Source organism: Nanorana parkeri, unplaced genomic scaffold, assembly GCF_000935625.1.
Source record: "Nanorana parkeri isolate BGI_ZX_2015 unplaced genomic scaffold, ASM93562v1 scaffold32, whole genome shotgun sequence".
NCBI classification, from domain to species: domain Eukaryota; kingdom Metazoa; phylum Chordata; class Amphibia; order Anura; family Dicroglossidae; genus Nanorana; species Nanorana parkeri.
Window position 1 is genome coordinate 964,653 of NW_017306300.1, and position 17,019 is coordinate 981,671.

At 40.2% G+C, this 17,019-nt stretch overlaps 1 protein-coding gene across 2 annotated transcripts in view; it reads left to right on the forward strand.

Moving 5' to 3' along the window:
• The window catches only part of PRKG1 (protein kinase, cGMP-dependent, type I), an 844,452-nt gene that overhangs the window by 797,781 nt on the left and 29,652 nt on the right, over positions 1–17,019 (forward strand). For both annotated transcript variants that reach the window (XM_018568606.1, XM_018568599.1), the window contains one exon: positions 13,131–13,227. In XM_018568606.1, the coding sequence (XP_018424108.1) occupies positions 13,131–13,227 (97 nt within the window). The remainder of the gene's footprint in view (positions 1–13,130; positions 13,228–17,019) is intronic.

Sequence of the window (17,019 nt, forward strand, 5' to 3'; positions counted from 1 at the left end):
TATATACACACACACACACACACACACACACACACACACACACACACACTCGCACATATATTGTTTTCAGCATTTTTCCCCTGAAAAAAATCACCATGCAGTTACGCTCTTGGATCTTTGTTTCCTTGTTACAAATTGTACTACAAACATTTTTTCATTAATACTCCAGCTCCTTAAATCCAACCAGTTAGTTATTTTAAACTTTTTATAGTAAAAGTCCTGCCTAATGGTTGTTTCCACAATGTTTATTCTATTACCTTTTTTTGGCCAGAAAACCTTCTTCTGTGAACTCCTCTGATGTTACTTTTACAGTGTTACTAAGGCCACAACATGCCCTTCTCTGGACTCTCTCCAGCTCCAGGACATCCTTTCTGTGGATAGGTGACCAAAACTGAACCGCATACTCAAGATGAGACCGAATCAGTGATCTATATAGTGGCAAAATTATTGATTTGTCTCTACAGTAATCCCCTTTTTAATACAACACAGTACTCTGCTTGCTCTGTTTGCTGCAGCCTGGCATTGCAAGCTATTATTCAAACCGTGGTCTACTATGACCCTCAAATCTTTTTCCATTTGTACCTTCCCTAGATGAGCATCCATTAATGTGTATTCTGCTTGCCTGTTTTTAACCCCCCAAATGCATTACTTTACATTTTTCCACATTAAACCTAATCTGCCACATAGTTGCCCACTCCCCTATTTTTTTCAGGTCCTCCTGTAATGTTATAATGTCTAAGATCGTGTCTATTACCCTCCAAATTTTAGTGTCATCTGCAAACACAGAAACATGGCTATTAATACCTCCCCCAATGTAATTAATAAACAAATATAAATATAGGGCCCTTTGTATGTAGATGCATACTTGTAATAAAAGAGCCTCTGTACATACCTTTCCAGCAGCATGTTTGTTGAAGCATCACCACTTAACTGCAAGCATTCCACACTTACGGGTGCGTGCAATACCTGTTTTCTCCAGTGGGAGAAAACACAGCAGCCAGCAGTGGGAAGCATCTGACCAGTCAAATACTGGCAGAAACTCAGGGAGCAGCAAAGAGGCAGTGTTTCAAGCAAGCCACCAGAAATCCAATGATATTGCTTCTTCTATTAGAGGTATGAGTTACCTACAAAGTGACCCTTTGCTGACACGGTCAGTTTAATATTAAACTAGTAAAGGCAGAAGTAGGCACATTCAAATTACAGCTGACTAAGAGGGTTGTTTACTAAACTGCTGAAGGCAGCCGAATGAATAACCGAGCCAAAGTAAAGTGAGCCGAAGCATGTTTGGCTATTCACTGCAGCCTCTTAAAATTCCTACCAGACCTAAAGGGTATAGTGTGACTTTGTAGAGGGACTTCATGCTTTTTTTTTTGGACATCGGGGTCACCCCTAACATTCCTACCAGACCTAAAGGGTCTTGTATGAATTAGGGAGGGGAAGACCACACTGTTTTTTAAATTCTATTCTTTTACAACATTCCAATGCTTCGGTCCGCAACAGCAGACCATTCGTTTGGCTCGGCTGCGTTTGGTTGTTTACTTTGAAACCAAAGGGTTTCTGCAGCTGTAGCAAGCTGAAGGATTATTTGGACCTTCAGTTAAATCCTTCAGCTCTTTAGTGAATAACCCCCTAAAGGTTTTGTAGCTGCTTTCCTAAAATTTTTACTAATGTTAGTCAATCTGTTCTTTCATTAAAAAGATTGTTTAGCAGCTGGGTTGTACATGGTATGGCAACCATATTGTTGGGTCTGTAAGTAGTTTTAAAAAGAGAATCATTTAAATTAGGGCCGTTGCACACCTAGGTGACACCCCACCGCATGGCAATCGTGCACGATTCCGCACGGATTGCCGCGCGGTCAGGAGTCACCCGGGTGTGTACAGATCGCGCTGTGGGTGTCATTATTTTCCAAGTACCTTTTTTCTGCGATACACAATGCACTTCTGTTCAGAAGCACGGGTGGAATCGCGGCGGGAAACCGCGTGATCCGCCCGGCGTGACTGGGGTGCCATTGGAAAATAATGGCACCCACAGCACGATCGGTGCACACCTGGGCGACTCCTGACAGTGCGTAATCGTGCACGATTGCCACGCAGTGGGGTGTCGCCTAGGTGTTCATCGGCCCTTAGTATTAGCCCTCTGCCAATAATTTTCTGTAAGTTACTAGACCAGCCTATATACTGTATGTGCATTCCATGATGCATACATTCTCTGTCACATGAGGACAGATTTTTTTGGTTAGTTATTGGGTTATCATGAAATTCAATTTTTATAAGATAAGAGGTACCCTGCTAGGGTGTCAGTTCTCATCTACCTGGCTTTAAGACGGAATGCTACATGCTGTGATATTATCTTACATATTCTTCAACTCAACATTTACTTGGAATGCAATGACACCTAGTGGTATAATAGTTTTATGGTCACTTTTTAGGGAGCTTTGAATTATAAACAATATGTTATACTATTTCAACTAAATATTTAATAAACAGATCTTAATAGGAAATGTGCAATCCTTTAGGCTGTATTAAGGAAGCTAACATACCAGCATACGGGTCCTTATCTTCAAATTAGTTCAAATTACGTGACTGAAATAAAGATCCTTAGAACTGTATTAAATAAAAATTAGATTGCGTTCGTTTGCCTTGTGATTGGTTTTCTCCCTTTTATATGCAATATATCCCAGACTAAAATGTCATACACACCTTTTCTACTAGTGTAGAAAGGAACATGCTGATAATTGTAATTTTATTATTATCTATTCATAATGTTACCTTTGTATTGCCCATGACTGCTTGCTTTAAAGCTTTTTCATTGAATGCACTGTATTATATAAACATTTGATTTAGGATTCATTCAAATGCTTTGATGCTGGCTATACAGGAAGGACTCATCATGTAGCAATCTTGTCTTGTGTATGGACAAACATAAGACATAAAATTAGCCTATGATGGAGAATATGTGGATTTTTTTCTGGGAATTAAAATAAATAGGTGTCTTGCCCTAGTGACAGTAACATCATTTGATAGAACCTTGGCACAGAAATGTTTTTACCTAAAAGGCAAGTCACCGTAGAATTTATGGGTATCAGGCATCAAAGCTGACATATTGTGAGATTAAGAGACAGAGCCAAACTGAGCCCATTCTAAACAAAATTGATCTTTGTCATAGTATTTGATTTTTTTTCACATCTTAGAAAAGTTATTGCCAGATTACTGGTTGTTTCTTATTATCTGAAGAAAACAGAGTGAAGCTTTTACAGCATTTATGTCACATTCATCAGCCTAGCCAGAGAGTAGATCATGGTGGGTCCAAGGAGTATGTGAGTTGTTTGTGAATGAGACAATGTCCCACTGCCCATCATACTCACTGAGGCATCTTCCTGTTTATATGCAGTTTATGCCTGAATTGTTTTATTATTCAGACAAATGTCTATTTTAGTTGTAGAATGGTGATTTTCCCTATTGGGGAGACAGATAAATGACTTGACAGAGGGTCTAACCCTCCCTCGCTCTATCCAAAACTAAAACAAAGAAAACAAATCCTAGATATATTACATTAAGAAGATTTTGAGTATTGTTAATTTAGTTTTCCCAGTGTCTTTGCACTCTTAAGTGGACCTGAACTTATAGGGAACATCTAGTAAATGTTTATTACATCTAAGCACCTTTCCCCAAAAAAACTACCTTTTACCTGGAATCGCTTCTGAAAAATAGCAGAGGATTTCCTATGCTTAGAGCCTCAAAGTTGTATATCTGCTGTGCCATATTTAAAGTGGAATTATGGGGAGAATGAAATACACTCATGCAAATACTTAGAGCCGACATGAGACCACGAAGCTGTCACACGTCGGCTCTATTGATCGAAAGCCGCTGATCGCTCAGTTTACGATCTTCTCCCTGCAGAGAGCTGTGACTGTCAGTCAACACTCCCCACAGGGATTCCACCTCCCCTATCCGTTCCTCCAAGAATTAACTGGAGGGATGGATAAGGAGGGGGCAGACAGAGCCAGCTGTCAATGAGGTAGTGGGGTGGATCCCAACAATATTGTCGGGATCCATCCTGACTGCAGTGCGGCTCTGCGCTGTCAGCATATAGTGAGCAATAGCCCGCTATATGCTGGGTTTTGGGTCACAGGAGGACATTAGTAAATGTCCTCCTGTGACCCTAAAGACAATTATGGCAAAAATAGGTTAGGCTACAGTTCTCTTTTAAGGCACTGTTATACTGTACTACTCACTGTCCTCCTTGCTACTGAGAAGGCTGTACCTTAGGACTTGTAGACTAGAATATTTTTTTACTGCATTCATTCTTCATATCTGCACTTTCAAACTTCTCCTGCTGCTTCTTAAACAGCCTTCACAGTTCAGATCCACAGATTTTCTCGTCCTTGCCACCTCCCACTGTGATTATCCAATTCACCTCATCCCCCTCATCAGCTGAATACTTACTGAGTTCTGGTATCAGGTCCCTCGGGGTTATGCCACAATGTTTACATCCTCTTCCGGTGCCTCCAGTTTTTCCGTAGAGCCCTATTCACTTCTACGGGGCAGGGAGATGCATGTGTAGTCAGTGGTAAGAAGAGGATAGGCAGCTGAAAGTATAAATGGGGGAGGATGGGTTAGATTATCATAGTGCAAGGTGGGGGAAGGTAAGGAAACTTTCAAAAAATTTTTTTGAAAGGATCAATGCAATTTAAAGAGGATCTGAACTGTGGAAGTTGTCTGGAAAATATTGGATGAACTGGATGAAAGTTCTGATATAGGTGCAGCATTACTGTTCACTCTTTGAATTTATATATGTTAGCTTTGACACAAAAAGGATGATTTACTAAAGAGCATGTTTACTTTTTAAAGTCAAAGTTTCTGCTTAGCTTAGTGAATGAGGTTAAGCTGTGTTGTTTTTATTGTGTATTCTGTGCAAAGTGAGTTTTTTTATCGCTTTATCTCGTTTCCTAAGCTAAATTAAATTTCACTTTTCATGCTCTATTCCTTTAGAAAATCAATATGTCTATGTTTCAAAACAAAACACTGACTGCCATCAAAGTATTTTAACTTAGCAATGCACCAGTCTGGAAAAAAAAATGAGGAACAAATAGGATTGCGGAAATTGTCTATGGCTAGCTTTGAGATTTTTTTACTTATTTTAATATTTCTAACTGCTAAACAACATTTCATAAATTGCGGTACGAAGATGGAATCAGTTTACTAAACACGGTTTATATTATTAATTTCACCAAAGCAACTGAGATTTTTGTTTCTATGGAAACCTGAGGGTACATGTCAGCTGAATATAAAGACAGCCTTTTAAAGAAACACATCATCTTAGTATATAGAATTTCCAGGGTTGTTCACCAATGTCAGTGACAATTTTATTGCAATCACTTGAGCTGCACATGCAGATCAACAAATCGAAATAGTTTTTTTAGCTAGATGAGAAATCAAATGTAATGTTCAATTTAAATCAGTTACAACTCTTCAGTGGGACATTTTATGAAAACAATGCAATGTTTCATGTGTCAAACGGAGTGCATATTAAGGTACCATTAAAAGACAACTATTATGAAAAATATTGTATTGTGATACCTGTATGCAGGTCATACATAGGGGTCTATTCAGTAAGCTGCCGAAGGATCAAGCCATAGCTTCGGCTGATCCTTCGGCTAGCTTCGGCCCCAGACCCCTTCTGCTCAGTAGTACCGAAGGGCTGCTATACAGGCTATTTACTATAGCCCGTACAGCTCCCGAAGTTGGCAGAGCGGCTCAGTCAAGCAGAAGGCATATGCTTCTGCTCGACTGAGCCGAGGTGAAAGCCGAAGCTTTGCCGGAGCCAGCCGTGATCTTGTGGCTGGCTCCGGCCACTTGCAGAGAGATCAGCGTCCCTGGTTACCAGAGATGCTGTCATTACACACTGAGAACCCGGCCGGGCCACTATGATATCACAGCGGCCTCTCTGTGTAATGACAGATGTCTCTGCTCTGCTCAATCGAGCAGAGTGAACCTTTCCCTGCTCGGTTTTTTTTCTTCTGACATCAGAGCCGTTGGTTGCCGTCAGAAGGGGAAAAAAAAGAAATCATCATCGGAATGCATAGCTAGATTTCTATTGGCTATTTCAATTTGCAATAGCCAATAGGAATCTAGCTATGCATTCCTATGGTGTGTTCTTTTTTTTTTGACGGCAGCACAACTGTCCGGCCAATAGAAAACAGTTGGGCGAAGCTGGCTGTCACTGCTAGCTCCGCACAATCGTTTTCTAATTTTTTCTTTTCTACTTTTTTAACTATTTTTCTATTCTGCTTGGTTCCACAGATGAACCGAGCAGAATAGCCGGGCCGCATGCCACTTGACGGCAATCGGCTATTTACTCACTACTGTTCGGCATCTATGAGAATAGACCGAACAGCAGCGAGTAGCCTGCCGGAGGTTCAGCCCTGCAGAGCTTATTGCAATATAAAGGTCATAGGTCACATGATGCGGCAGCCATCTTGGTTTTTGCATCCATTTTTGTGAACGATTCAGGAACCTGCTTCTCCAGAACCACTATAGCTACAGATGTTCAAATTGCTGTGTGAGGTTTTGCTGTGCTCTGTTGTCACATGTGTTCATTATAGCTCCATTGGTCACATGGTTTGGCAGCCATTTTGGATTGTGCAATATTCTGCAAACTTAAACTCTGACATCGCTTATCAGAATAACTCAAAACTTTGCACATATGTCCAGGACGACCTCTTCTACCACTATAGCCCGTGCAGCTCCCGAACTTGGCTGAGGGGCTCAGTTGAACCGAAGGCATATGCTGCGGCTCTACTTAACCAAGGTGAAAGCCGAAGCTGGCCGCAGGGGTGGCTCCAGCCACTTGCACAGACAGATCAGCGTCCCTGGTTACCAAATAACCAGGGACGCTGATCTCCAGACAGCCCAACTCTCCGGGATGCTCCGGAAGTCTCCCGCTATTAGATAACGGCTCCCGGCCGGCCGGGAGAAAAACACTTTCTCCGGGAAAGTTGTATTCTGCTCGATCGAGCAGAGTAAACCTTTTCCTGCTCTGTTATCTTTTTTTTTCTGACATCGGAGCCGTTGGCTGCCGTCAGAATAAAAAAACAAAAAAAACAGCATAGGAATGCATAGCTACATTCCTTTTGGCTATTTCAATTTGCAATAGCCAATAGCAAACTAGCTATTGCACCCACCCACTGCTGCTATCAATCAGCAGAGGGGACCTGAAGTTCTCCATCAGGTCCCCTTTTAGTGATTGACAGCAGCAGAGGGCGGGTGCAATAGCTAGTTTGCTATTGCCATTTGCAAAGTGAAATAGCCAATAGGAATCTAGCTATGCATTCCTATGGTGGGGTTTTTTTTTTATTCTGACGACTGCTAGCTCAGCTCAATCCTTTTCTATTTTATTTTTTTAACTTGTTCAACTGTTTTTCTATTCTGCTCAGTACCACAGAGGAACCGAGCAGAATAGCCGGGCCGCATGCCGCTTGGCGGCATTCAGCTATTCACTCACTGCTGTTCGGCATCTATGAGGATAGGCCGAACAGCAGCGAGTAGCCTGCCGGAGGTTCAGCTTAGCCGATCCAGATGTTGGATCGGCTGAGCTGAACTCCTTCGTACCAGCCTGAAGTGAATAGCCGAACAGCGTTCGGCTCACTATGCTTGGGGTCGGTTAGTCACTTGGCTGCCTACGGCAGCTTAGTGAATAGACCCCATAGTATGCAGGTAATGATAGTATTCAGTCTATGAATTCAATTTTTATTTTACATGTCTTTAGTTATGCTTTTCTACATGTTACTCTGTAACAGCCAATTGGTCAAAGATACGGCTAGACCATATTACTGTCAGAGGTGCTTTGTGCAGTTTTTGAATTTTTTATTTGAAACCATGTGATTAAAAAGGGGCAAGTGAAAGTTGCATAGTTTGCCCCATTCTTTTCTTTATCGTTTATTAGGACAATAAGATCAGTAGGTATTTTGATACGATTGGGTTATACTGTTGCCACAGGAGGAACCGAGCAGGAACAGAGGAACCGAGCAGAATAGCCGGGCCGCATGCCGCTTGTCGGCAGTGGCGTAACAACCGGAGGTGCAGCAGGGGCGCGGGCCCCGGGCGAAAAGTGAAGGGGGGGCGCCGGGCGAAAATGGCACTTTCGGCTAAATGCCGAAAGTGACATTTTCCTGCCGTTTTGCCGGTGCGGCCGTGATTCCTTTCATCCCCGCTGGGACACAGAGCACCTTCTGCACTTCGGGCCACATGAAGCCAGCCGATATACGGCTGAAATCTGCCTTACATTCCTGAAGTGAATAGCCGGACAGCGTTCGGCTCACTTCACTTCGGGTTGGTTATTCACTCGGCTGCCTACGGCAGCTTAGTGAGTAGAGCCCACTGTTATTTATCTTCCTTGCTAATTGGAGATTCTTTGCAAAGTGAATTTACACCACATTCACTAAGTTCAGGAAATATTCCCTTGCAAAGTGCAAATTACCTTGCAAACTGAATAGCCTATTTGCTTTTAGTAAATCAACCCCAAGGAATCTGCGATATTCCCAGTAGACATTTTAAACCCTGATACTGGTTTTCTAACAAAATATTAAACATTAAACTTTACACTTAAACATTAAACTTAATACTATGTATGTTTAGATTATGCTGAATACCTGAAACCTTTAAAACTACAGAAATATGATGCACAGTGAAATGTCCGAAAACAAGAGGTATCTGCATGCATAATATCCATCTCAAGATGGAAAAGACAAGACTAGAAAATAAGAAGTTTATTTCTTAAGTGCACATTTAGTGCATTGTGCCATATTATGTGCATAGCAGGATGTTGTGGAAACACAAAGGAGGTTTAGGAGAATATATTTACACTCTTCCTTTTTGTCACGTTCACTTCACAGACTGCTGTTCTCTCTTTCTCTCTGCTCCAAAGTGCACGGCATGAGATTCAGCAAATTAAAGGAGTTAATTGATTGTGAGTGACAAGAGGTTGTCTGGGTTACCCTTAAATCATGTATTTAGTAAAGATTGCAACTTGAAAGTTCAGTTCTGTATTTATATTAACTACAAGATTTAAATTAGAAAATAAATGTTCTAATTTTGAAGGCAATTGTGAGAAATCATTTTATTAAAATGTTTTTATTGCAACAAAGTTGCATTTAAGGTATAATGCTAATATTTTAGCTGAAAAGGGTTGAAATGCTTAGACTCTGCTGCCACTATGTGGTCAGTGTTTGCAGTGCAATTTTTTCAGTAAGAGTAGCTGCTGAATTTTTTCCCCCAGAACCTCAAGCTGATAAACAGTATGTGTGATTAGCAAAATCTGAGGAATACACAAACATGACTAATTGCTCTATCTCATTGTACCAAAGACTATGTAAAGCGAGGGCCTTGACATTTGTGTCAAGTTTAACAGTTCAAACCTACCCAGAGACATTAGTATATGGGACAACCTTTAAGACTAACATCAACAATGTTTACATGTTTCAGATACCTTTTAACAATGACTTGGAATCACATTAGTGCTTTGACTAGCAGTCAGACCCATGTAATAGTAATCCCTCAGACAATATATTCTGTACTTCTTAAATGAGGCACACAACCAACACAGTAACTATAATAATTTTATGACTGCCTGGCAAAAGGTTGTCCAGTCATTTCAGACAGTCTGTCAGTCTGTCCCTGGAGCCGTTTATGAGAAGGGATCCTTAGCAAGGATCATTTCTCATTTTAAAATAGGGACACTGTGCCAGTAACAGTCATGTGAACAGGTCATGCAGAAGCATAACATATTTCATCTTGAACAGTAAATCTCCATTTTATGACCCACTTTTCTGATTTACTGTAACCTACAAATCTCCCTAAAATTAATTGTTCTGATTCCAAAGAACATATACTTAGGCATAGTCCTTACAAAGACAAGTTGAAAATGCAAATATCTTCAAAATTAATTATTGCCACTAAGTAATATGTCCTTCAAGGGGCACAGGGTTGTTTGAAAGCTCATCAGTGTTGTTAAATAGTTTTATGCAATTGTTTTTGATCATTCACTTTTCTTTACAAAGTGGGGACAGTACATTAATTAAACTTGAGTTAGTAAAAACCTAACAAATGTGCTAATTATCAGATTGTATGTACTTGGCTTTGCTTTCCATGACTGGGACCCAGTGGCGTAACCAGAGTTATCGGCGCCCGGGGCAGAATTTTTTTTCCGCCCCCCCATATTATATAAACATCCACTGGAACTGTACCCCACACATATATATCAGCTAAGGAACTACAAGTCCAAGCATGCCATTATTGTCCCTGTACACCCCCCCCCCCACACACATATCACCCAGGAAACGGCAATATCTGGTTGTTGTATGAGGGCATGCTGGGACTTGTAGTTCCCTAGCTTATATGTTATGAAGCTGTATTCCACCTGAAAGTACTACAATGCCATTATAGAACTAAAAATAGAACATAAAATAAAAAAAAAACATTTTCTAATACTCACCTGATTACTGGATCCACCAACAAGCGCAGCCTCCCATCTCCCATGCTGTTAGAAGCTGCATACAGCATGTTCTGGTTACTACTTAAACAGGCACGCGCTGTGTGCAGCTTCTGGGAAGATACGCTATTAGCATAGCGGGGAAGGCGGCAGTGCATTTTGCATCGCTCCCACTACGCTATTAGCGTAGTGGGAGCCTTAAAGCTGCACACTGCGCGCGCCGGTTTAAGTAGTAACCAGCACACGCTGTATGCAACTTCTAACAGCGTGGGAGATGGGAGGCTACACTTGTTGGATCCAGGAATCAGGTGAGTAGTATTAAAAAAAAAAGTTTTATTTTATGTTCCCGGGGACATTTAAAAATGTCCCCGGATTTTATTTTTAAAAAATGTGTCACCTTACCTTAGCCTGGTGGTCAGTGGGGGCTTCCTGGACCCTGGTTGTGGGGCGGTCTGCCGTGGACCCTGGTTGTGGGGTGGTCTGCCGTGGACCCTGGTTGTGGGGGGTCTGCCGTGGACCCTGGTGCAGTGGCTTCTTCCCTCATGCACATGCACACGGCTGGACAGCCCGCCCGCATCAGATACGGCTCTGTCATCGGGCAGCCGCTCGCTCCTCCGAGGCTCCAGCGGGCGGCCCTCTACAGTGCCTGATTGGGGAGCCGCATCTGCCTGATTCAGCCAGCCCGGATCGCTGCTATGCCCAACACTTTATAGATTTTTCAATATGTTGCATTATAAAATAAAAATAGTGTTTCATCTTTCACATGTATCACTGAATGATGACAAATAGTAAACTGTATCTCTAAACAACACGTTTTATTATTAGTTTTAGATACAGTAGTACAGGGTTAAATCTTCAATAAAGAACTACCTAAAACTTAAGTTGAAAAACTTTTGGCTATAGATACAGCTTAAGAGTAAATAATTTCATAGCCATTTCCAGATATGCCTGGTTTTGTTTTACTTGCATTATGTAGACCTATACATTTTAGTTAAGCTAAAGTTCATTAATTTAAATAGGTATGTATTCAATACCATGATGGTGACATTGTAACATCTGACTATATAAAGTGGGACATTAGCTGGATTTTACAAAGAAAAGAAAACAAATTCTATCCAACACTCTGGCCCTTTTTAATAGCTAAAATGTATGAATATTGTGAAATTTGTACTGTGCTTTACCAAAACCTTTTCCAGAGATGTCCAGGTTACTGTATGAACACATAAATAAACCCATACAAAGATATTACATAACTAAAATATTATGTATATTGAATATATTTTGATGTTTGTTGAATCAGTATGGAGTTTACATGTTCTCCCCATGTGGCTTCCATTCATATTAGCATGTGTGTGTCTATGAATGGCATACTGTTTATATATACTTGTATGGTAGGTACGCCAAGGATTATTTAAAAAAATAAAATAAAAAATATATTTTAGAAAGGCCTTCAAACTCTCCAGACTTAAATAGTATTACAATCTTGGGGTATCTGTTAAATACATGGTTCATGCAAAATGGCATAAGACCTAAATCACAACAATGTAAAATAAAAACAATGGCAAAAACATAAGAATGTAAGCTGGCTATATAAAATGTTTAGACACTGTGACTTTTGCCAAAGAAAGTATTGCTAAATAATGACAGGTCACCCCAACAATTATTCATGCTACAGTGCATTATTTTTTCTCCGTTCTGTTAAATTCAGCCAATCGTAATTGTACATTTGAAGTACTTGGAAAAAAATGCCATATTTAAGATTGTATTCTACAGAGGTTGTATTAAGATTGTAATTTTACCAGGAGTGTCCACAATTCTGAACATAAATATGTAATCAACATTTAAGCATAGATTGTATTGCTTATATAATGAACTTAAAGGCCATTTAGTGGAAGCATGTGTATGTATTCCTGGTATTTATTCTGAGCAGAGTGTTGTCATGTGATGTTCTTTCCATATGTTCAGTAAATAATTCCTGATGGTCATATGCTGTCTGATGTATATACATCAAAGTCATTTAAAGGAAATACATACCACTAGCACCACGGTCAGTGCTGTCAGTAGGTGGGAGGTACCAGATTATCACTAAAAATATCACATTGCTCATTGAGATATTTTAGGAGTTCATACTGACTAGTGCTGAAGCAGTCATTCTTTGACAGACACACAAGCTCTTGGCACTTGTAGCTTTATGTGCTTCAAAGTGAATCCCCAGCATAAAGAAGCAGATAATGCTAGAGAGGACTGCATGAAAAAATCTTTTAGATTCTGGATACATCTGCGGAAAAGTGTTTCAGGTGTTTGTGGAATAACTGATATATGTGCAGGACTCAAAACCCACCTTGTTCTCATAAAATTTCTACCTCATTTACAAAAATGTCTGAAGTCTTTGAAAGAATTCCAAATTAATGGCACACTGAAGGTTGGTCACCATGTAACTCTGAAATGACACCTTGTACTGAACTGTAAATGAGAGCACAAAAGCAACAGAAAGACTGAATGGGATGCTGCAAGTGCATGGATCAACCTAGGATCATCCATACTTATGTGGAAATTATGAAAACCCTTTCTGCTTCTCTCACAGTCACTTCACATACTCAATTTTCTAAAAAGCTTCTGTTTTTTTTCATAAAAAAATACAGATATGAAGCAGAGGCAGCATTCTATGGCAATCTCAAACTTACGGACTTTAATATTATTGACACACTTGGTGTTGGAGGATTTGGGAGAGTTGAACTGGTAAGTCAAAGTTTCTTTAATAAATTTCAAATACAACCAGCTGTTTTGTTAGCTAAACCAACATCTATATAACTCATGAAAATGCTGAAAATTGACTCAGATGCATCAGTTTAATATATCATTCTATATAGTATAATTTCCTGCAGTGCATGATATTTTAAATTAAAGAGTAAACAGGAACTTGTAAAACAAAAAATGTTTTGCACACAAGCCCTACATAGTAGAAGTCAGCACATGATTAGAGTGATTCTTAGTTCCCTGTGGAGAAGATGTCATTTAAACTGGAGCCTCTATACTGACAAGTGCTTGCTGCAAAATGTGCTTTGCATTGTGCTAATTTTCTTTAAAACAATGCAGACTGCAGCTACCGAGGAGCCAAATGCTTGCCCACTGTACTACTTTACTTTGTAAAATGTCCTCATATGCAGAAAAGAATATTATACAAAATGTCTCAAGCTGCACATGCATAAAATGTAATTACTTTTGGGTAATGTGAACAAGATCTTTTTTTTAGTTGGTCAAAAAAGTGAATGAAGACAGAGAATGGTGCAGGTCACTTAAATGCAGAATCTGTTGAATCTATTAGTTTTAATCTGTATCTAATATATTTTTGGCTTTTTAGTATACAGGTTAACCTCTTCTCTCACTGTGTGTCCCCAAATAAAGTGAAAAACATATTAAAAGCAAATTACTACAAAAAAGTAAATCATATATGTTGTTTTTGTTCATCCAAATACTGCAGCATGGATAAAGTGACCTCTATTAGTTAAGTAACCACCATGCTGCAATAAAAAAAAAAAGAAAAGCAAAAACACACACAGTGGGATGTTTGTGAGTTTACTTAAAAAAGCTAAATTTGCTGTGCAAATGTGAACAGGATTCAGCTACTTTGACAGTTACTCATCTGTTGCCCGCAACATTTGGCTACAAGTTTCTAATTAGCTTTTGACAAGGAGTGAACCCTTGAAGCAGTTAGGTAATAAGTTGTGATTTATAACAGTACTGAATGTGTACAGCAGGAGTTTCTGGTATGCAGTACAGCTGGAGAATTCCTGGAACGTTACTGAACAATGCAGCATGGTGTAAACATGGCAACTATCACCAAGGGAAAAGATAGGAGAATTTTAGTAATCCACGACATCAATCCTGACTGTGAAAAGACAGAGGGAGGCAGCTTAGTTGTAAGCAATACTCCACTGTGTAACAGGAATAGAAGAAACAGAAATGTAATTTTAAAAAGTGTGAACAGAGTATTGAAATAATAAGCAGACCATTTTAAAGTGCACCAATCATCTTAAGAGCAAGCTGTATGTTTACAGGTGAAACTCGAATAATTAGAATATCGTGCAAAAGTTCATTTATTTCACTAATGCAACTTAAAAGGTGAAACTAATATATGAGATATGTAGTCAAGAACCAGCTGCACTCCTTACCGGAATAGTAGTAAACCTGCCAAGCAGGTGGGTGCTTGTAGTGACGACGGACGGCCCCGTGAACAATGCAGATCTGGAAAGGATTGTCACCAGCACACCAAAAGTTTTGAAGCAAAAAGTCCTTTATTGACAAATCGCCATCCAGGCTCAGAATGACACAGTAAAGCAAACCATCACCTTTAAATAGACATACCAGTGCATATTAAAAACAGACCACTCCCACCAGTTGCAGCTGGAATACCGTATTTTCCTGCCATTCTGCACTCAAATGAGGCTCACCTGTAATCCACTAATGTACACAGCGAGTTGTAATGATATGGCCGCTGGAAGTAACATCAGCTGGTTGCCTAGGGTACAGGACGCTGGCATGCACAGTGGACAAGTGGCGAACTGCAGTCATAAGCACAATCTGATAGTGCAGACAATGCAGGCAAAAGACATTCCCCATTAACAATCCACATTAGGATAAGATTATGCTGACATTGGTGGAACACATATAAGCCCACAGGCGTAAACATGTGAAGCATATTCATATAGGGACACATCATTTAACGTTGTATTGATATATAATCGCACAAAAGAATACATTTGAGCCAAAAGTTATGGTGTCAAGCACACAGGGGAATGTAAAACAGTAGAGAAGACCGTAAAATCCTATATGTCCAACATTAAGGACAATAACATTATTGCATATACATTGATAACAATCTGGAAACATCTCTATTTGGTCCTCATGAAAAATTATGAGCATGCAGAAAAAAGGCAAACGCAACACGCCCCAAGACCTTGAGGAGCAAGTAGTCGGGCGTGTGGGAGAGGGGTGGTGTAGCAGGGTGTAGTTGTGGGGGGAGGGGGAAAGGGATGGGTAAGCAGTACAGTACACACAACATTGTTGTAGGTACCATTCGGGGGACAGAGCAAACGGAAGGAAGTGAGATAAAAGGTCGCCCAGAGCTGCCAGTGCGTTTCAAGGCCCACTGAAGAACCACAATTGATAGATATAAATCCTATCGTTTCCATAAGTAAAGGAAGAGAAGGACAAACTAAAACAGTTACCCATAGCGTAGTCAGTAGAGAAATCCAATCAGGGTTTTACCGGTCATCCAAAAAGCACGTGAGTGCAAGATTGGAATTTAGGCCCCTTGGTTGGACGCAATCCAGCATATAGATCCAAACGGCTTCTCTCCTGAGAAGTTGTTTTGCCCTGTCCCCACCCCTGGGATGCATGTGAACATGTTCCACAACCATGCCTCTAAGTTTGTGAATTTGCGCGGGATGCTGACTTCATTTTCCAGCAGCTGCCCACACTGCCAAAAGCACCAAAACCTGGTTCAATGACCGTGGGATTACTGTGCTTGATTGGCCAGCAAACTCGCCTGACCTGAACCCCATAGAGAATCTATGGGGCATTGCCAAGAGAAAGATGAGAGACATGAGACAGAACAATGCAGAAGAGCTGAAGGCCGCTATTGAAGCATCCTGGTCTTCCATAACACCTCAGCAGTGCCACAGGCTGATAGCTTCCATGCCACGCCGCATTGAGGCAGTAATTGCTGCAAAAGGGGCCCAAACCAAGTACTGAGTACATATGCATGCTTATACTTTTCAGAGGTCCGATATTGTTCTATGTACAATCCTTGTTTTATTGATTGCATGTAATATTCTTATTTTCTGAGATTGTGGATTTGGGGTTTTCATGAGCTGTAAGCCATAATCATCACAATTATGACAAATCACGGCTTGAACTATCTTGCTTTGCATGTAGTTGAAACTAATAAATGAGTCTATCTCATTTATTAGTTTCACCTTTTAAGTTGCATTAGTGAAATAAATGAACTTTTGCATGATATTCTAATTATTCGAGTTTCACCTGTATCGGGTCTGTGGCACAAAGTATTGAAGCCATACAGAGCTAAACTACTAGTATTTTCAGAAAAAGGCCAATGCTAGAAGCCCCCTGAATGGCAGGTGTGCTTCAAGAACTCTACTTTTAAATGATTTATTTTATTTGGCCAAGCTTGCCCTTCATATCATGCTTCCTTTCTTTGCCCTTTCATAGAAGCCAGTGTAACTGCAAAGATTCATAATTCATAGTTTTTTTAAAAGGAATAAAATATCTGAACATTGCCTGCATCCAATCAGATTGTTCAGGTATTTTGAGAGCCAGTGGGGCCAACTAGCAAGATACGGAAGCTTGGCCCAGCAGGAGATTTTTCCATCTACACAGTTTAGCATAGATGGAGGAATCTGTTGCACTTTTTCCATCTGACCATAGGCTGATAGAAAAAAGTCTATAGTCAATCTATAGGTGTATGGCCAGCTTAACTTGCTTTCCTATCCAAAAATTGTTGGGTATTTT